This window comes from Macaca fascicularis, chromosome 19 (genome assembly GCF_037993035.2).
Source record: "Macaca fascicularis isolate 582-1 chromosome 19, T2T-MFA8v1.1".
In the NCBI taxonomy this organism is placed as follows: Eukaryota; Metazoa; Chordata; class Mammalia; order Primates; family Cercopithecidae; genus Macaca; species Macaca fascicularis.
The window spans coordinates 61,442,214-61,463,325 of record NC_088393.1 but is presented as its reverse complement, the minus strand read 5'-3'; the positions used below and the strand labels follow the sequence as shown (position 1 = coordinate 61,463,325).

The 21,112-nt window shown below is 49.8% G+C and overlaps 1 protein-coding gene and 2 long non-coding RNA genes across 15 annotated transcripts in view; 1 reads left to right on the top strand and 2 right to left on the bottom strand.

Annotated features, from left to right (window-relative positions):
- Nucleotides 1-4,186, bottom strand: part of LOC123570285 (uncharacterized) — a 52,847-nt gene extending 48,661 nt beyond the window's left edge. For 3 of the 7 annotated variants that reach the window (XR_012427955.1, XR_012427953.1, XR_006694358.2), the window contains exons 1-2: nucleotides 3,922-4,186; nucleotides 1,393-1,517 (exon numbers count right to left, since the gene is read on the bottom strand). This is a non-coding gene — a long non-coding RNA (uncharacterized lncRNA). The remainder of the gene's footprint in view (nucleotides 1-1,392; nucleotides 1,518-3,921) is intronic. The other 4 variants (XR_012427954.1, XR_006694355.2, XR_006694357.2 and 1 more) reach the window with 3 other exon arrangements.
- A 64-nt stretch (nucleotides 4,187-4,250) lies between these two features.
- Nucleotides 4,251-21,112, top strand: part of LOC123570286 (uncharacterized) — a 19,708-nt gene continuing 2,846 nt past the window's right edge. The window contains exons 1-4 of one of the 4 annotated variants that reach the window (XR_006694359.2): nucleotides 4,251-4,498; nucleotides 10,796-10,905; nucleotides 13,834-13,945; nucleotides 15,858-15,992. This is a non-coding gene — a long non-coding RNA (uncharacterized lncRNA). Of the gene's footprint in view, nucleotides 4,499-7,678; nucleotides 7,803-10,795; nucleotides 10,906-13,833; nucleotides 13,946-15,857; nucleotides 15,993-21,112 lie in introns of those variants that run through there. The other 3 variants (XR_012427956.1, XR_010583131.1, XR_012427957.1) reach the window with 3 other exon arrangements.
- DPRX (divergent-paired related homeobox) overlaps nucleotides 15,806-21,112 on the bottom strand; it is a 26,869-nt gene continuing 21,562 nt past the window's right edge. For all 4 annotated transcript variants that reach the window (XM_005590264.5, XM_045379740.3, XM_045379739.3 and 1 more), the window contains 3 exons: nucleotides 20,236-20,283; nucleotides 17,582-17,736; nucleotides 15,806-16,232 (listed from right to left, as the gene is read on the bottom strand). In XM_005590264.5, the coding sequence (XP_005590321.3) occupies nucleotides 15,837-16,232; nucleotides 17,582-17,736; nucleotides 20,236-20,263 (579 nt within the window). In that variant the 5' untranslated portion in view covers nucleotides 20,264-20,283 and the 3' untranslated portion in view covers nucleotides 15,806-15,836. The remainder of the gene's footprint in view (nucleotides 16,233-17,581; nucleotides 17,737-20,235; nucleotides 20,284-21,112) is intronic.

Here is a 21,112-nt window from a genome sequence, read left to right as displayed (position 1 = left end):
GTAAGCCAATTAACATTTTTCATTCTGGCGCCAAAGCAAAATACGTGACAAATCAGACACTGGCCACTCTGTTTAGCAACCAATATTGAACTTGCAAGGCTCAAACTTGCTCCCAGTTGGGCCCTGTCATCTTGAACCCATTTTTAACCAAGGGGGACTTTACTGAGGGGAGGGCCTTTAACCCCATCCCATTCTTTACTCAGGTAAAATGGACCCCATTACTTATCCAAAGTCAGCCAACGGGTGCTGCGGTCTGCTTCCTTTGGATCAAGATAGGAACTAAGCTGAAAGATGAGCAGATTTAACTTTCGGGAGCCCTCATTTTAATTTTTTAATTTGTATTTATTTATTTGTTTTTGAGACGGTCTTTTGCTCTTGTTGCCCAGGCTGGAGTGCAACAGAGCAACGTCAGCTCGCTGCAACCTCAGCCTCCTGGGTTCAACTTCCGCCTCAGCCTCCCAAGCAGCTGGGATTACAGGTGCATGCCACCACACCTGGCTAATTTTTTGTATTTTTAGTAGAGACAGAGTTTCACCATGTTGACCAGGTTGGTCTCAAACGCCTGACCTCAGGTGATCCATCTGCCTTGGCTTTCCAAAGCGCTGGGATTACGGGCGTGAGCCACTGTGCCCAGCCATTTTTATTTTTTGAGAGAGTCTCACTCTGTCACCCAGGCTGGAGTACAGTGGTGCAATCTCCACTCACTGCAACCTCCGCCTCCTGGGTTCAAGCAATTCTGGTGCCTCAGCCTCTTAAGTAGCTGGGACTACAGGCGCAAGCTACCACGCCCCACTAATTTTTGTCTTTTTAGTAGAGATGGGTTTCACCATGTTGGCCAGGTTGTTTTCCAACTCCTGAGCTCAGGTGATCCACCCACCTCAGTCTCCCAAAGTGCTGGGATTACAGGCATGAGCCACCACGCTCAGCCAGATTTTGCCATTTCTGTAACTCTTTGCTCCTTCCTGTGCCTAATGTATATGCGGAAGGAACTCAGTTTTTCAGAATTTAAGGATCCCGTTTTTACCTAAAATATTCGCGTTACTCTCAGCTTCCCTTGATTAACTCACCCAGGAATTTTTTTTACTACCTAAGTGCACAAGAAAAATGAAACAAAGGGGTAGAACACAAACATCCCCGTTAATTTTTAAAAGCCAAATTTTACATCTCCTGCAATATTACCATTTGCTACCAAGTTTCTTTCTGACCCAGTCATAGGTAAGAGGGCTCTACCTGGATCCAAGCCAGTTAATTACCAGATCAGATCCGTTCCCGGAACCAGTCCAGTTTCTGTCATAGCTTCCAAATCCAGTTTGGATCAGATATTTGCTCAATGAAACTCGGAGAGCTCAAAACACAAATCTGCGGAGCTCTGAAATCCGAGAGGGAACTTACCCACAATCCCCAGCCACTCCGAGAGGTCAATGGACACAAGAGGGTTCCGCAGGCATCTTGCGTGTTCACTCGGCGCTCCTGAAGGTCCCTAGAAGCTCTACTTTGGACTCCGCTTCTGACACCATCTGTTAAAAGAAAAACTTCAGCAGAATTAAATTTAAAGGGGGCCAGGTACAGTGGCTCACACCTGTAATCCCAGCACTTTGGGAGGCTGAGGTGGGCAGATCACTTGAGGTCAGGAGTTCAAGACCAGCCTGGCCAACGTCGTGAAACCCCGTCTCTACTAAAAACAGAAAAAATTAGCCAGGCGTGGTGGTGGGCGCCTGTGATACCAGCTACTCGGAAGGCTGAGACAGGAGAATCACTTGAATCAGGAGGCGGAGGTTGCAATGAGCAGAGATGGTGCCACTGCACTCCAGCCTGGGGGACAGAGTGAGACTCCGTCTCAAAAAAATAAAAATAAAAATAAAAATAAAATAAAATAAAATAAATAAAAATAATAAAATAAAATAAAATAAATAAAAATAATAAAATAAAATAAATACAAATAAAATAAAATAAAGTAAAAATAAAGAAATCAAATAAAATAAAATACATAAAATAAATAAATTTAAAGGCATTTAACTGAACAATGAACCACTCGCAAGTCGGGCAGCTCCAAGAGTCACGGCAGATTCAGACGAACTGCAGGGGTGCCTCGTGGTCAGAACAAATTTATGGACAAGAAAAGGAAAGTGACATACAGAAATCGGAAGTGAGGTACAGAAAGAGCTGGATTGGTTACCGCTCAGCGTTTGCCTTATTTGAACACAGTTTGAATGCTCAGCAGCCTGTGAGTGGATGAGTACAGCTGCTGGGCTGCTGGGATTGGCCAACACTCAGTGGCGGTTACAGGCACATGAAACGTAAGTTAGGCAATTTTTTTTTTTTTTTTGATATGGAGTTTCGCTCTTGTTAACCAGGCTAGAGTGTGCAATGGCGCAATCTCGGCTCACCGCAACCTCCGCCTCCCGAGTTCAAGCTATTCTCCTACAGGCATGAGCCACCACGCCCGGCTAATTTTGTATTTTTAGAAGAGACGGGGTTTCTCCATGTTGGTCAGGCTAGTCTCAAAGTCCCAACCTCAGGTGATCCGCGCGCCTCGGCCTCCCAAAGTGCTGGGATTACAGGCGTGAGCCACTGCGCCCGGCCTAACTTAGGTTTTCAATCTTTTGTACCTATTAAGTTAGGTTGCAGCTCATCCACAAGGACTCAAACATAGAATTACGGAGTCCTTCTCAGGCCATATTTAGTTTGCTTTAACACAAAAGTCTCAACAAACAAACAAACACAGGGGTCTCACTATATTGCCCAGGCTGGTCTCTTAACTCCTGGTCTCAAGCGATCTTCCTGCCGCGGCCTCCTACAGTGCTGGAATTGCAAGCCTGAGCCACCATGCCGGGCCTGGCCTACCCTTTTTTATTCCCCCCAAGACAGAGTCCCACTCTGCTGCCCAGGCTGGAGTGCAGCGGCACAATCTCGGCTCACTGCAACCTCCGCCTCCCGGGTTCACCAATTCTCCCACCTCAATCTCCCGAATACCTGGGATTACAGGTGCCCGTCACCACACCCTGCTAAATTTAGTATTTTTCCGTAGAGACGGGGTTTCGCCATGTTGACCAGGCTCGTCTCAAACTCCTCACCCCGGGTGATCCACCCACCTCAGCCTCCCAGAGTGCTGGGATTACAGGCGTGAGCCACAGTGCCTGGCCTGGACCCCTCTTAACTGGTGCTCCGATACCAACTACCACGCCCAGCCTGGACCCCTCTTAATGGGTGCCCTGATGCGAACCACCGCTCCTGGCCTGGACCCCTCTTAATGGGTGCTTGGATGCGAACCACCGCGCCCGGCCTGGACCCCTCTTAATGGGTGCTCTGATGCGAACCACCACGCCCGGCCTGGACCCCTCTTAACGAGTGCTCTGATGCGAACCACCGCGCCCGGCCTGGACCCCTCTTAACGAGTGCTCTGATGCGAACCACCGCGCCCGGCCTGGACCCCTCTTAATGGGTGCCGTGATGGGAACCACCGCGCCCGGCCTGGACCCCTCTTAATGGGTGCCCTGATGGGAACCACCGCGCCCGGCCTGGACCCCTCTTAATGGGTGCCCTGATGGGAACCACCGCGCCCGGCCTGGACCCCTCTTAATGGGTGCCCTGATGGGAACCACCGCGCCCGGCCTGGACCCCTCTTAATGGGTGCCCTGATGGGAACCACCGCGCCCGGCCTGGACTCCTCTTAATGGGTGCCCTGATAGGAACCACTGCGCCCGGCCTGGGCCCCTCTTAATGGGTGCTCTAAAGCCGCGGTTTCCCAAGGTCTAGCAGGCCAGATGGGCCCTGGACTTTCTGGTTGGATGAAGGGCTGTGACTGCAGAGCTTTCGGGGGATGGGGTGCGGGGGAGGTGGCGATACTTCCAGGCAGCGGGCGAAAGGGAAACCCGTTAGCTAGGGGCCCATGGCCCGGGGGACATCATGGGATATACATACCGACCTGCCGCGTTGGCACCGGAAGATTGTCGCAGGGCAGGACAGCAGAACTTTGAAGTTGGAATAGAGACGGCAGAAAAAATCAAAATTGTGCCGTATTCCAATTAAACAAGTTCTGATCCCTCAAAAGGGAACCAAGATATTGGTTCCAGGTGGCAAAGAAAGGTATCGCCGAGCCCGGGGTAGATGGACCCGGAGTCGAGCACCAGCGCCTCGTGGCGCACGGAAACTCCTGTGGGACGTGCAGCGGGCGCGCAGTTCTAGAGTCCTCCGTCCAGGGCGTGGCGGCGTCGAGGGGGTGTGGAAATGCCGGCGGCGGAAGCAGGGGTCAGGCAAGAGGGCGTGGAATGCGCCGGGGGGGCTTCAGAGGGCATGGGGGATGTGCAAGCTGCCGCGTCCCAGGCAGGCGGCAGGAAGCAAGCCTGGCATCGGGGTATGGTGGAGGGAGGAGGCCGCGGCGGGGGCTTTGCAGGTAAAGAGGCCAGCCTTGCAGGGGTTAGGGACGTGGAGGGGTGTGGAGACCCCGAGAGCACACCTAGCGCTGCAGGTGAGGAGATCCACGCCCAGAGTGTCCCAGGTGAGAAGGTGGGCGAATGTACCCGCTTGGGGGGCAGTGGAGACAAGAAGAGGGACCGGGTCACGGGCATAGGGCAGAGGAGATGCTCGAAGCGCCTTGTTCCGCAAGAATCAACACACATAGAGAGATCGCAGGCAGGCAAAGCCGCCAGTGTGACTGATGTCTCAGGTTTGGAGACTGGAGAGGAGACTGGTTCCTGCTCTGGCTCTCCAGTTTATCGTTTTGTTTTGTTTTCTTGAGGCACGGTCTGGCTCTGTCGCTCAGGCTGGAGTGCTGTGTCTCCATCTCAGCTCACTGCAGTCTTAACCTTTCAGGCTCAAGTGATTTTCCTGCCTCAACTTCCTGAATAGCAGGGACTACAGACACGTGCCACCACACCTGGCGAATTTTTGTAGTCAGGGATCTCACCATGTTGCCCAGGGTGGTCTGGAACTCTTGAGTTCAAGTGATCTTCTGCCTGCCTTGGCCTCTCAAAGTGCTAGGATTACAGGCGTGAGCCACTGCACATGGCCTAGCTCTTAAATTCTTGAACCAAATCTGGGAAGAGAGAAAATGTGAGAGGCTAGGCACAGTGGCTCTTACCTGTAATCCCAACACTTTGGGAGACCAATGTGAGCGGATCACTTGAGGCCAGGAGTTTGAGACCAGCCTAGCCAATGTGGCAAAACCCCATCTCTACCAAAAACACAAAAATTAGGGCCAGGCACTGTGGCTCACGCCTGTAATCCCAACACTTTGGGAGGCCGAGGCGGGTGGATCACGAGGTCAAGAGATTGAGACCATCCTGGCCAACATGGTGAAACCCCGTTTCTACTAAAAATACAAAAATTAGCTGGGCGTGGTGGTAGGCGCCTGTAGTCCCAGCTACTTGAGAGACTGAGGCAGGAAAATCTCTTGAACCTGGGAGGCAGAGGTTACAGTGAGCCAGTGAGCTGAGATCACGCCACTACACTCCAGCCTGACACAGAGTGAGACTCCGTCTCAAAAAAAAAAAAAAAAAAATTAGCCAGGCATGGTGGTGTATGCCTACAGTCCCAGCTACTCGGGAGACTGAGGCAGGAGAATCACTTGAACCTGGGAGACAGAGGTTGCAGTAGGCTGAGATCACACCACTGCACTCCAGCCTAGGCAACAGAGCGAGACTCCATCTCAAAAAAAAAAGTGAATCAGGGTGCTTGAAATGGGATAGGGTTCCTTAGGAGAGGCCACATTTTCCCCAGGACAGAAGCTCCCTTACCAAGAATAGCATACCCATCTGTTTTCTCTATACCCAGTTAGCGGACCAGTCCCCAACTCCCACCTGCGCTTGTGTTACAGGAAGGAGGGCTGGAAAGGGATGGAACAATGGGTTAGTAAAAATGCCATCAGGGCATAGGAACACCCTAGCGTGGCTGGGGAACATATGGAAAATCAGAGCTCTCTTTCCTGTAAGAGGCTCTCTGGTAAGGAAAATTGCTTTTGCTTTGATCTTTGCAAAGATGCTGACTTATTTACTAGTGGGAATTGACTGACCTAGGGACCTTTGGGGTTTTTTTGGAGGTTTGCGGAAATATAAATGAGAATAAAAATCTGGGACTGGGAGCAGTGGCTTCCGCCTGTAATCCCAGCACTCGGGAGACCGAGTTGGCAGATGGCTTGAGGCCAGTAGTTGGAGACCAGCCTGGGCAACACAGTGACACTCCATCTCTACCAAAAATACAAAAATTAGTTGGGTGCAGTGGTGCATGCCTGTAGTCCCAGCACTTTGGGAGGCTGAGGTGGGAGGATTGCTTGAGCCCAGGAGGGTGAAGCTGCAGTGAGCTGTGATCGTGCGACTGCACTCCAGCCTGGGCGATAAAATGAGATCCCATCTCAAGAAAAAAAAAAAAAAAAAAAAAGAGCTGGATAGAACAGCCTCAGCAGACCTTAATAACATGGTTATATAGAACAAGTTCTAAAGATAGTTCCTTACATTTTGAATTTGTTAGGTATTGAGTTGTACTGAACGTTAATTATCCTAGCTAGTTTTAGGTCAAAGAGGTTCTGGTCTGGCACTGCAAGTGAAGCAACAGATGAAGAAAACTGAGTTGGAGCCACACAAAATTCACGGTCTGCCTTGCCTTTTTCTTGGGACTTGAGACTGGGGCACCCCAATTCCAGACACTGACACTGTGCATTGCACAGCTAAATGTTGTTTGTTCCAGGGCATGTCCAGGACCAATCGATCTAGCCTCAGTTTTCCTACAATTCAAATTAAAAAAATGAGCCTGGCCATGATGGGCTCACGCCTGTAATACCACCATTTGCTTTGAGACCAGCCTGGAGAACATGGCAAAACCCTGTTTCTACAAAAAATACAAAAATTAGGATTGGTGGCTCGTGCCTGTAATCCCAGCTACTGAGGAGGCTGAAGCGAAAGGATCATTTGAGCGTAGGAGGTGGAGGTTGCAGCGAGCCAAGATCCTCACACCATTGCACTCCAGCCTGGGTGAAAGAGGAATATTATTTAAAAAAAAAGAAAGGGCCGGGCATGGTGGCTCACACCTGTAATCCCAGGACTTTGGGAGGCAGAGGCAGGTGGATCACCTGAGGTCAGGAGTTCGACACTAGCCTAGCCAACATGGTGAAACCTCATCTCTACTAAAACTACAAAAAATTAGCTGGGTGTGGTGGGGAGCTCCTATAATCCTGGCTATTCTGGAGGCTGAGGCAGGAGAATTGCTTGAACCCGGGAGGTGGAGGTTGCAATGAGCAGAGATTGTGCCATTGTACTCCAGCCTGGGCGACAAGAGTGAAACTGTCTCAAAAAAAAAAAAGAAAAAGAAAAAGGAAGGGAGGGAGGAAAAGTGTAGTAGCGGGCATTTTTTTAAAAATTGATATTTATTTATTTATTTATTTATTGGAGATAGAGTCTTGCTGTGTCACCCAGGCTGGAGTGCAATGATGTAATCTCAGCTCACTGCAACTTCCTCCTCCCAGGTTCAAGCAATTCTCCTGCCTCAGCCTCCCAAGTAGCTGGGATTACAGACACCCACCACCCCACACCCAGCTAATTATTTTGTATTTTTAGTAGAGATGCGGTTGCGCCATGTTGGCCGGGCTGATCTCAAACTCCTGACCTCAGGTGATCCACCTGCCTCGGCGTCCCAAAGTGCTGGGATTACAGGTGTGAGCCACAGCACCTGACCTAATTTTTTTTTTAGACTGGATCTTGCTCTATTGCCCAGGCTGGAGTGCAGTGTCATGATCTTGGCTCACTACAGCTGCCAACTCCTGGAGTGAAACCATTCTCCTACCCCAGCCTCCCGAGTAGCTGCGCATACAGGTGCATGCCCCCACACCCGGCTAATATTTGTAATTTGGTACAGATGGGGGTCTCACCATGTTGCCCCAGCTGGTGTAGGACTCCTGAGCTCAAGTGATCCGCTTGCCTCAGCCTCCCAAAGTACTGGGATTACAGGCATGCTTCACTGCACCTGGCTGGGCCTGTAATTTTAAAAGGGTTATAGAAACAGAGAATGAGGAGGTTGACATATAGCAGGGAGGGTGGGATGCTTGGAAGTGGGGGACCCAAGGAGTAAGGAATGTGTTGTGGGGGAGGGGGAGAAGCAGGAGGCAGGGAGGGTGTTGAGGTCAAGGTGAAGGTTGCTTTTGGCTCTCTGAAGGTTGGCTGAAAAGAACTGATAGGAGGCAGATTAGCAGGAGAAAAGACTTACAAATGTATTTAACCTGAGCATGGGGAGAGCCACAGTGATCACCCACCCCCTAAGGGGTTCAGAAGCTTATATGTTCTCCTGGCAAACTGATTATGGGAGGGGGCTAGAGGAATTCCGTTGAGGGCAATCAAGGATTACTAGAGAGCATGAATGGGTCCTGGAAATCGTTCTCATTGACAGTGATGGGATCTGTTCAGGTGTGGTTATATTCTTTGTCTCGCAGGGAGGAGAAGAAAAGACAATTATTCCCCTTAGCAGGTCTGGCTCTTACACAGATAAAGGCCTGTGCTTTGGGAGAGATGATGTGGGGAGGTCAGAGACCTTGAGGCTCATTTATTTATTTATTTATTATTTTTTGAGATGGAGTCTCGCTCTGTTACCCAGGCTGGAGTGCAGTGGTGTGATCTCGGCTCACTGCAACCTCCGCCTCCCAGATTCTTCTGCCTCAGCCTCCCGAGTAGCTGGGATTATAGGCGTGTGTCACAACGCCCGACTAATTTTCTTTTTCTGTATTTTTAGTAGAGACAGAGTTTTGCATGTTGGTCAGTCTGGCCTCAAACTCCTGACCTCGAGTGATCTGCCTGCCTCGGCCTCCCAAAGTGCTGGGATTACAGGCATGAGCCACCGCGCCCCGCCCTTGAAGCTCCTTTAACGTGCTATATTTAGGGGTATCAGTTTCTGAGCCCCAACAAGGGGGAGAGGGTCATGAAGAGGGAGGACTCTAGAAGAGGGACAGGTCAAGGACTAGGAGGATGAAAGTAGGAAGACCAGACCAGGCACAGTGGCTCATGCCCATGATCCCAGCATTTTGGGCAGCCAAGGCAGGAGAATTGCTTGAGGCCAGGTGTTGGAGACCACCCTGGACAACATAGGGAGACTCCGCCTCTACAAATAATAAAAAATTAGCGGGGCATGGTGGTACATGCCTGTGGTCCCAGCTACTCTGGAGGGTGAGGTGGGAGACCGCTCAGAGGGGCTGCGTTGTTGAGGCTGCAGTGAGCTGTGATCGTGCCACTGCATTCCAGCCTGGGTGACAGAGCAAGACCAGTCTCAAAAAATAAAAATAAAAATTAGCCGTGCATGGTGGCACGTGCCTGTTGGTCCTAGCTACTTTGAAGGGTGAGGTGGGAGGATCACCTGAGCCTGGGGAAATTTATCTAGGCTGCACTGAGCTATGACTGCATCTTGGCATTTCAGCCTGGGTGACACAGGAAGACCCTGTCGAAAGAAAAGAAAAGAGGAGGAGGAGGAGGAAGAGGGAGGGAGGGAAGGAAGGAAGGAAGGGAAAGAAAAGAAAGAGGAGGGAAGGAAGGAAGGAAGGAAGGAAGGAAGGAAGGGAGAAAGGAAGGGAGAGAGAGAGAGAGAGAAAGAAAGTGGAGGTTGCAATGAGCAGAGATTGTGCCAAAAGAAAGAAAGAAGAAAGAGAGACAGAAAGAAAGAAACGGAGAGAGAAAGAGAGAGAGACAGAAAGAAAGAGAAAGAGAAAGAAAGAAAAAAAAAAGAAAAGGAGAAGGGAAGGAAAAAGAAGGGAAGGAAAGGACAGGAAAAAAGAAAGGAAAGGAAAGGAATACATGATAGACTGTGCTTGACGGTGAGGTATTGTTCCTCACAGGAGGGCATTAGCTGCGGGGGGCTGCCCACAGACCCTCACCCAAACAACGGCTGAATAAAACGTACACTGACACACAGATATTCTGCTTTGCCAGTTCAGCTGAGTGTCAGTGTAAGAGAATGTTTAAAATATTTACTCTGTGGCTTTTTTTTTTTTAACACGTTGCTGACCCTGGAGGTTAAACTTCGAACCCCACCATGAAGTCTCTAGAGCAGTCACGCGAAAAGTACCCAGTCTTTCAGGGAAGTTTGAAGGATTGGGTTCCTGGCAAAGAAGGGGGCTGAGCCAGGGCAGCTTATACTCACGGGAAGAATTCAAGGACTTGGATGCTAAATCCACCCTGGTGTCCATAGGATCGAAGGTGTTCATGGCATCACCGCGATGGGCGTCCATAGACAAGGCAGGTGGAGGTTTTAGCAACTGCGGAGGCCACAACAGTGGCCTGTAGAACAAAGGGACATTGTGGCTCATTCTTTTATTTCTTATTTTTTATTTATTTATTTATTTATTTTTGAGACACAGTTTCACTCTGTCCCCAGGCTGGAGTGCAGTGGCGCGATCTCGGCTCACTGCAACCTCCGCCTTCTGAGTTCAAGCGATTCTCCTCACTCAGTAGCCTCCCGAGTAGCTGGGATTACACGCGCCTGCCACCACACGTGGCCAATTTTTGTATTGTTAGTAAAGACAGGGGTTTCACCATGTTGGCCAGGCTGGTCTCAAACTCCTGACCCCAAGTGATCTGCCCACCTCGGCCTCCCAAAGTGCTGGGATTACAGGCGTGAGCCACCGCGCCCGGCCTTGGGAGACTGAGGTGGGAGAATCGCTTGAACCCAAGTGGTAGAGGTTACAGTGAGGTTACAGAGGTTACAGAGGTTACAGTGAGGTTACAGAGATCGCACCACTGCACTCCAGCCTGGGAGACCAGAGTGAAACCCTGTCTCAAAAACAAAAACCAAAACAAAAAAAACATAAACTAATGATTCCTTCTAGGGAGATACAGATGACAGATGACATCGGAGAGCACATTTTATAAGAACACGTAACAACAGAGTGAGAAAAGCCCCACCGCAGGGGAATTACCCTCCTGATCCATTCATCAGGTGAGGAAGTCGGGACCAGGAACAGTGGGGACCCAAGGGGTGGCTTCAGTCAATGGTTTGCCCAAGAAGGAGGCTGGGTGCAGGGCCAGCGCTGGTGTCGCTACATATTCATACCCCCTGGACTGGGGATTCACACTCAGCCCCCCAGACTGTGGGTCACAGACTCACACCCTAGCTGGCTGGGTGCAGCCCTCGGGTACGGCCCTCAGCCTTTCCCCTCCTGTTTCCTCTGGGAATTTTCTCTGGAAACTTCTCCTCTCTCTCTCTCTTTTTTTTTTTTTTTTTGGTAGAGGTGAGAGTCTTACCACGTTGGCCAGGCTGGTCTCCAACGCCTGGGCTCAAGAGATCCTCCTGCCTTGGACTCCCAAAGTGCTGGGATTACGGGCAAGAGCCACTGCGCCCGGCCGGACTCTCTTTTTCATCTTCCCTGAGAAGTCTTGAGTCTCCGGACGGCTCAGGGTTTGATTGTACCTCCTGGGTTTTGAACTTTGTTAAATGCAACCCCAGGGAAAAATCAGGCCCACACCTGGGAACCATGCCCCTGTCTGGTCTCGGAGTTTGGGTTTTAACAGCTCCCAGGTGATTCTTATTATTCTTACAGTGGGGAAATACTGGGCTAGAAGGTGATGAGAGGGAGGAAGACAGGATTTGATGTGAGGCCCTTCTCCAACGATGCTAGGAAGTGGTTCTTTTTTTTTTTCGAGATAGAGTCTCATTCTGTTGCCCAGGATGGAGTGCAATGGTGCAGTCTCGGCTCAGTACAACCTCCACCTCCCAGGTTCAAGTGATTCTCTTGCCTCAGCCTCCCGAGTAGCTGGGATTACAGGCACACACCATCACTCCCAGCTAATTTTTGTATTTTCAGTAGAGACGGGCATTTGTTTCACCATGTTGGCCAGGCTGGTCTCGAACTCCTGACCTCAGGCGATCCGCCCGCCTCGGCCCCCCAAAGTGCTGGGATTACAGGTGTGAGCCGCTGCGCCCAGACTCTGTCTCTTTCCCTCTGTCTCCATCTTGTGTCTCCCTTCCCTCTCCCTTCCTGTCTCCCTCTCTCACTTTCCTCTCCTCCCATTTCTCTTCCTACCTCCTTCCCTTCTGTTTCTCTCTCTCTCTTCCAAAAATGTATTTTGAAAATATACTTGGTGACAGGCACTGTGATGGGAACTGCGACACAGTGGGGGAATGACTGGGGTCCCTGCACACATTAAAGAGTGAGGTTCCATGGCTGGGCGCAGTGGCTCACGCCTGTAATCCCAGCACTTTGGGAGGCCAAGGTGGGTAGATCATTTGAGGTTAGGAGTTCGAGACCAGCCTCGGCAATATGGTGAAACCCCATCTCTACAAAAAAACAAAAACAAAAACAAAAAATTAGCCAGGTGTGGTGGTGCATGCCTGTAATCTCAGCTACTCAGGAGGCTGCGGTGTGAGAATCGCTTGAACCCGGAAGGCGGAGGTTGCAGTGAGCCAAGATCACGCCACTACATTCCAGCCTGGGAGAGAGAGTTCTACTCCACCTCAGAAAAAAAAAAAAAAAAAAAAAAGAAAAGGAAGAAAGCTTTATAGCAGAAAAAAACCCAAGGCTTCAGATATGTCCTGATCAAAGGCGCTGGGAGGCTGCCAGGGAGCAAACCAGAAGTAGGATCCTGTGGGATTGTTTAGGCAAACATTGGCTTTCTCTGGTTGGTCCTAATTGAAATCAAGGTTGAGGGGTGGGCACAAAAATTAGGGAAGCTATGAGTGATGGATCAAGCCCTGGCCATTTGGGTCTGATTGCTGTAGAAATTGTGACTTGGTTTCCTGGACTGGTGGTTGTAGAAATTTTGGGGTCATGGTTCTTTTTTAATTAATTGTAGAGGCCGGGCTTGGTGGCTCAAGCCTGTAATTCCAGCACTTGGGGAGGCTGAAGCAGGTGGATCACCTGAGGTCAGGAGTTTGAGACCAGCCTGGCCAACATGATGAAACCCCATCTCTACTAAAAATACAAAAATTAGCCTGGTGTGATGGTGCGTACCTGTAGTCCCAGCTACTTGGGAGGCTGAGGCAGGAAAATCACTTGCACCCAGGAGGTGGAGGTTGCAGCGAGCCGAGATCACACCACTGTACTCCAGCCTGGGTGACAAAGCGAGACTCCCTCTCAAAAGAAAAAATAAATAAATAAATTAGTTGTAGAGATGGGTCTTACTATGTTGCCCAGGCTGGTCTCAAACTCCTGGGTTCAGGCGATCCTCCTGCCTATGCCTCCCAAAGTGCTGGGATTACAGGCATGCGCCAATGCACTCGGCCAGGGCCCTATTTTCCTAGATGATCTGGCCACTGGCCTTCATATATTCAATCTTTCAGGCTATTTCAGGTTTTCTCCACCTGGAGCAGTTGACATGTTGGGATAGATAATTCTTTGTTGCGGGGGAGAGCCTGTGTGTTGAAGGATGTTTCATACTATCCATACTCTTAACCTCCTAGATACCGGAGACATCCCCTTGAGTCCTGATAACCAAACGTTTTCCCCACACATGGCCAAATGTCAGCTGTTGACCAAAATCAACCCTGGTTGAGAACCACTGGGTTATACCAAGGAATTCTGTTTTTGTTATTATTTTTTGAGACAGGGTCTCCCATTGTTGCCCAGGCTGGAGTACAGTGGCGTGATCTCTGCTCACTGCAACCTCCACCTCCCAGGCTCAAGTGATCCTCCTGCCTCAGCCTTCCAAGTAGCTGAGACTACAGGCGCAAGCCACCACGCCTGACTAATTTTTGTGTTTTTGTAGGGACAGGGTTTCGCCATGTGGCCTAGGCTGGTCTTGAACTCCTGAGCTGAAGTGATCCACCTACCTCAGTCTCCCAAAGTGCTTGGATTACAGGCGTGAGCCACCGTGCCCGGCCTGTTTTTGTTATTCATTTAATAATTTTTCTCAATAATGTTTAATACAGGGTCTCGCTCTGTCACCCAGGCTGGAATCACAGCTCACTGCGGCCTCCACCTCCTGGGCCTGAGCAATCCTCCCGCCTCCCCCTCCACCTCCGGAATCCCCTAGGATTACAGGTGTGGGCCGCCGAGCCGGCATGCTGTTATTAAGATTGTTTTTAACATTTCTCCTGAGCCCCAACCCACCAAATATTCCCCTCTGGCTAAGCAATGGCTGCCACCCATTTATCTATTGCAGCTTTGTCCTCTCTCTAGTCAGCCGTCCTGTAGATAAGATGTATTGAGATACTTATTCATAGAATCTGCCGCTGGCACCACCCAATCCAGAAGTTTCTCTTCCTTTGACTCTGCCTGATATTGCTCAACTCCAAATCCTACAGTAGGTTTTTTTTTTTTTTAAGATGGAGTTTCTCTCTTGTTGCCCAGGCTTGGAGTGCAGTGGCACAATCTCAGCTCACCACAACCTCCCCGTCCCAGATTCAAGCGATTCTCCTGTCTCAGCCTCCCCAGTAGCTGGGATTACAGGCATGTGCCACCATGCCCGGCTAATTTTGTATTTTTAATAGAAATGGGGTTTCTCTGTGTTGGTCAGGCTGGTCTGGAACTCCCAACCTCAGGTGATCTGCCCACCTCTGCCTCCCAAAGTGTTGGGATTACAGGCGTGAGCCACCACGCCCGGCCAGTAGGTTCTTTCTAACACACTCATGTTTATTTTATGTTTAACTGTCAATCTATTTATTTATTTTGAGACCGGTATAGGAGACTGGCTAACTTTTATGTGTTTGATAGAGACGAGGTTTTACCACGTTGGCCAGGCTGGTCTCAAACTCCTGGGCTCAAGCCATTCTGCCTGCTTCAGCCTCCCAAAGTGCTGGGACAACAGGCGTGAGGAACATTGGCAGAGGACCGAGGTTCAAGGGGATGGAGATTCTCTGGTGGTTGTGAAATCGCATGGGAGTACAGCCAGGGAGGTTTAGGACAGCTTGCTTTTTCTGAGAATTTTCTAGGAACTTGAGATGTTTAGGAATCTTGGGGTTGGAATCCAACTGACTCAACTCTCAGGGAGGGAACGCTTCAGGTTCTCCACAGGGTGTTTTTGTGTTGCCAACCTCCAGGACTTGAGGAAGAAGGGTTTGTGTTGATTCAAAAGGCTAGGTGGACCTGAACTATCTGCCTAGGCAGTTTGAATTTTAAGGACATTTTCTGGTCTTCCAAATATTCCAGCTGGTCCTCTGTGCTTTCTATTTTTATTTATTTAGTTTTTTTTTTTAACTTTTTTTTTTTTTTTGAGATAGATTCTTGCCTGTCGCCCAGGCTAGAGTGCGGTGGCACGATCCCCTCGGCTCACTGCAACCTCCGCCTCCCAAGTTCACGCCATCCTCCTGCCTCAGCCTCCCGAGTAGCTGGGATTACAGGCGCCCACCACCACTCCCAGCTACTTTTAGTACTTTTAGTAGAGATGGGCTTCGCCATGTTGGCCAGGCTGGTCCCAAACTCCTGACCTCAGGTGATCCACCTGCCTTGGCCTCCCAAAGTGCTGGGATTAGAGGTGTGAGTCACTGCAGCCTGCCAGGATGAGGCATATGAGGAGGGGCCCGGCGCGTTCATGCCCTCCCCAGATATGCCACCCTCCAGGTACATCCCCATGCTTAGCTGTCAGGGACCTCTTCAAACCCTGCCCTCCTGGGTTTTGATGGATGATTCCTTACCCAGACATGACTGATGAAACCATTGGCCAGTAGTGATCAGCCTCACCCTCAGCTTCCTTCCCCTCCCAGAAGTTTGTCCTCTAATCCTACTGGGGTCTTTCCAGAGACCGGTCCCCATCCTAAAGCTATCGGTCAATATTAGCATACAAAATACAAAAAGACGGCACTTTGGAGCCTCCATGGAATTCTGGAGCTCCTTTCCAGGAAACAGGCGTGAAGACCAACTACAAATGTCACAGTATCACACACACACACCATTACAACGTGTTGTAATTATCATCTCTTTTTTTTTGTATTTATCATCTCTCTCGACTTTGGAGAGATGAACAGGCAGAAGGCCCAGCATGGAAGTTTGGAGCGCAAACTTGGGATTCCACAATGGGGTAGAGGCAATATATGTTAGGATCTTGGCAGCAGCCAAAATGGACTATTCTGTGACCAACAAAGTCATCGGCAGGGACCTTGAGGCTGGGGTACAGGATGAGCTGGAATGAGGGGACTCGTTGACCCGTGTACACCAGGCCGATCGGGTGAGCAGCACTGGGCAATCTGGGTAGTGTGTCTGCGTGTCTCAGGCTGACTCTGGTGGTAACCTCACCAACCTCTGGTAGTGGCGGTTGTGGAGTTTCTTGTTTTTGATGGATATGCTTGCTTTTGGCTTTCTTGAGTTTTGCTCTGTGATTCTTGAACCAGACCTGAAGGGAAGAGAGAGAAGAGCCAGGGGTTGAGAATGGGGTGGAATTCAGAAGACTTGTCATTCTATTTTTTAAAAAGTTTTACTTTTTAATTTTTATTTTGTTAAACGTATTTTATTTATTTATATTCTCTTTTTAACCTTTAAGTTTTTAACTTTTCTTTTTTTTTTTTGGCCCTTAAACTGTCCTATCCAAATATTTATTTATTTATTATTGTTATTTTTTTAGATGGAGTCTCACTTTGTTGCCTAGGCTGGAGTTCAGTGGCATGGTCTTGGCTCACTGGAACCTCCGCCTCTCGGATTCAAGTGATTCTTCTGCCTCAGCCTCCTGAGTAGCAGGGATTACAGGTTCACACCACTACGCCTGGCTAAATTTTGTATTTGTAGTAGAGACACGGTTTCACCATATGGGCTGGTCTCGAACTCCTGACCTCATGATCCACCCGCCTCGGCCTCCCAAAGTGCTGGGATTACAGGCGTGAGCCACCATACCCAGCCACCATTTTAGTGGAGAATATGAGTACTTCTAGCTGAGAACAGCTAGTGCCACAGCTTGGCCACTTATATCCTCTTTGTGGAACCCTTCTCAATCTGCTCCCAGGAAGGAGCAGAAATGAGAGATTCTGGGGACAGAAATGGGACAGAGGTCAGAAAACCCAGAGCAGGGGATAGGAGAGCAAGGGGATGAGTTGCAGGGGCTGCTCTGGGGCTCAGGCCAGCCAGCTGAGGCTCGTGGTCAAATCTGACCATCCCCTGCCTTGGTATCACCCATGTGCTAAGAATAGGCTTCACATTTTAAAATGGTTGAGAAAAAACAAACACAATAAGAATACTGTTTTGTGTTGTAGGTGTGTTGGGACTGAAAGAAAAAAGAGAGAAAATAAAAGAATACTACTGGCCAGGCACAGTGGCTCATGCCTATAATCCCAGGACTCTGGGAGGCTGAGGTGGAAGGATTGCTTGAGCCCAGGAGGTCGAGACTGCAATAAGCTGTGATTGCACCACCGCGCTCCAACCTGAGCAAAAGAGTTTCTGGGAACACAGATGGGCCTCTTGTTTACGTTGTCTGTGGCTGCCTTTGCGCTGTGGTGGCATAGTTAAAATAGTTGCTAGAGAGGCAGTACGGCCCACAAAGCCTCAATTATTTACTACCGGTCCTTTACTGGAAAAATTTTCCCATTCCTGCTCTAGGGGTTTGAAGAAAGGTTTACGGGGATGCGGGTAGGAGAGTGTGGGTTTGAGAAATATTGGCGATTGGAATGAGACCTCAGGAATTATCCTAGAGGGACTTTGAATTTAGATTAGATCAGGAAGGCAGTTTAGTGAGAAGAGGGATCATTTTCCAACCTGCAGTACTGTTGGATGTATGTCTATTTTCGAGGCCATTTCTTTCTGAAGGCTGGGGTTTGGGTATGGGTTCTCATTGAACAAGGTGTTCAGATCTTCCAGTTGCTTCTTAGTGAACATGGTTCGTTTCCTGTGTGAACGCGTCTGGTCCTTGCCTTGAAAGAAAGGGAAAGAGACACAAATGGGAACTGCTAACAACTCCATTCTCAAAAGCCTGAACTTTCCTTTCCTTTCCACTGAGGTACACCGTGAGGATCAAGTGACTGAGGCTCTGTCGCCCAGGCTGGAGTGCAGGGGCACAGTCTCAGCTCACTGCAACCTCCACCTCCTGAGTTCAAGCGATTCTCCTGCCTCAGCCTCCCGAGTAGCTGGGACTACAGGCACCTACCACCACACCCGGATAATTTTTGTATTTTTAGTAGAGACAGGGTTTCACCATGTTGGTCAGGCTGGTCTTGAACTCCTGACTTCAGGTGAGCCACCGTGCCCGGCCATGACTGAGGTTCTTAGATATTGAGACACCGCCGGCCTGGGGGGTGCCTCAGGCTGCAGTCCCAGTACTGTGGGAGGCTGAATCAGGAGGATCTGTCTTTTGTCCTTGTTTTTCCAAGCCTCGTTTGTCATTTTCATAGGAAAGGGTTGTTCCTTTCCCCCTCAGTTCCTCCATCCTTTTTTTCTGTTATCATTTAAATATGGGATCCCTTGCCAGGTGCGGTGGCTCACGCCTGTAATCCCAGCACTGTGGGAGGCCAGGTCAGGCTGATCACATCAGGTCATGAGTTCCAGACCAGCCTGGCTAGCATGGTGAAACCCCATATCTATTAAAAATACAAAAATTAGCCGGGCGCGGTGGCGCATGCCTGCAATCCCAGCTACTCAGGAGGCTGAGGAAGAAGAGTCACCTGAACCCTGGTGGCAGAGACTGCAGTGAGCCGAGATTACGCCACTGCACTCCAGCCTGGGACAGAGGGAGACACTGTCTCAAAAAAATAATAATAAATAAATAAATAAATCAGGGATCGCTTGTGCCTTACCTCTTGGGTTCTATTTTCTTTGTGTAGAAATAGGCAACTCAATCCAAGGTGAAATGGATGGACATGGTTTTATCCTTATCATTTATTCAATGTTTATTAAGTAGATTCTCTTAGGAATATAGCAAGGAAATCAGCAGAAAAATAACATCACTTTTCTCTTTTAAAATGGATGTCACCTTTTACTTTCTTTTTCTGGAGACAGCGTACTGCTGTGTTGCCCAGTGGCATGATCACGGCTCACTTCGGCCTCAACCTCCCCAGGCTCAAGCGATCTTCTCACCTCAGCCTCCCGAGTAGCTGGAACTACAGGACACTGCCATGCCTGGCTTTTGTATTTTTTGTAGAGACGATGTCTTGTTTTGTTGCCCAGGCTGGTCTTGAACTCCTGGGCTCAAGGGATCTGCCCGCCTTGGCCTCCCAAAGTGCTGGGATTACAGGCACGAGCCACCGCATGCCTGACTCTAAAAGATCTGAATCAGATCATGCCTGAAAATGGTTTGGCAGCAACCCCAGAATCTAGTAAGTGCCCACGAACATGGGATTTCCAGCTTGGCTGAGCCTATATTCTATCTAGGAGCTAATCAGCCTCATAGGAATCAGATTCCCCTGAGCTCAAGAACAAGCATCGGGGTGGGAGGAATTAAGACACAACAACAAGGGAGAATGTTTGGGATTCGAAGGCAGAAACGGGCTTCCCTGCGTTTGCCTGTGCTGTCGGATGACAGCCACGGCCAGGCACTGTGGCTCATGCCGGTCATCCCACCACTTTGGGAGGCCGAGGCAGGCGGATCACATGAGGTCAGGGGTTTGAGACCAGCCTGGCCAACGTGGTGAAACCCCCTCTGTTTAAAGATGCAAAAATTGGGCCAGGCACAGTGGCTCACGCTTGTCATCCCAGCACTTTGGGAGGCTGAGGCAGGCAGATCACAAGGTCAGGAGTTTGAGACCAGCCTGGTCAATATGGTGAAACCCCGTCTCTTGGCCGGGCGCGGTGGCTCAAGCCTATAATCCCAGCACTTTGGGAGGCCGAGACGGGCGGATCACGAGGTCAGGAGATCGAGACCATCCTGGCTAACCCGGTGAAACCCCGTCTCTACTAAAAAATACAAAAAACTAGCCGGGCGAGGTGGCGGGCGCCTGTAGTCCCAGCTACTCGGGAGGCTGAGGGAGGAGAATGGCGTAAACCCGGGAGGCGGAGCTTGTAGTGAGCTGAGATCCGGCCACTGCACTCCAGCCTGGGCGACAGACGGAGACTCCGTCTCAAAAAAAAAAAAAAAAAAAAAGAAAGAAACCCCGTCTCTACTAAAAGTACCAAAAAAAATTAGCCAGGTGTGGTGGTGCGTGCCTGTAATCCCGGCTACCCGGGAGGTTGGGGCAGAAGAATTGCTTGAACCTGGGAGGTGGAGGTTGCAGTGAGCCAAGATCACGCCACTGCACTCCAGCCTGAGTGACAGTCCATCTCAAAAAAAAAAAAAAACAAGAAAAACGATGACAGCCTCTGTGGGAAGTCCCCGCCACCCACGTGGAGGAAGCACTGGCTTCAGCCACCTGGTCCCTCTGCCTTTTCCCGCCACCAGCTGCTTTCCACTTCTTCACGTGTCTTGGCTTCGGTTCTCTTACCTTTACGAAGATCTTCTGAGCCTGGCATGTTTCGATCCAGATGTGCGCCTGGGTTCAGGTCCAGGGATAAGAACCAGCAAAGATCAAATCCGGACTTAAATAGCTTCCTCCAACAGCCACACCCGACTCCCACCTCCTCCAGCTCTCTGCCCTGTCTGCCTCCAATATGATCCCTCGGTCCTCCAGAGCCCCCTGGAGTTCTCCCAATACCGTCATTTATCTAATATTGATTGAGCGACTCAAAGGCAAGTCCACAAACAAGCCCCACTAACACTCCTGGGAGTTGTTAAAATGCAGACTCTTGGCCCACTCCAGACCTCCTGAGCAGAGGCTGCAATTTTTTCTTTTCTTTTTTTTTTTTTTTGAGACAAAGTCCTGCTCTGTCACCCAGGCTAGAGTGCAATGGCACCATCTTGGCTCACTGTAGCCTCTGCCTCCCGCGTTCAAAGGATTCTCATGTCTCAGCCTCCCGAATAGCTGGGATCACAGGCCTGTGCCACCATGCCTGACTAACTTTTGTATTTTTAGTAGAGATGGGGTTTCCGCCATGTTGGCCAGGCTGGTCTTGAACTCCTGCCCTCGACGTTTCTGATCGGTTAGTCTGAGGTGGGATCTCATGATTTCCATACCTAACAAGTGCCCAGGTGACCAGGCTCCGTAATGGGGACCGGGAATGTGATTGTGAATAATAAAGTCCAGGTTTAAACCCTTCAGGGGCTTTCAGGCAACTTACATATTCTTTAGTGGCTGATATATGCTTGGCATTGTCCTGCATATCCTGATTTAGTTAATTCACTCAGAAATCATCTCATTTTTTAAACTTATTTACTTGTTTATTTTGAGATGGAGTCTCACTCTGTCACCCTGGCTGGAGTGC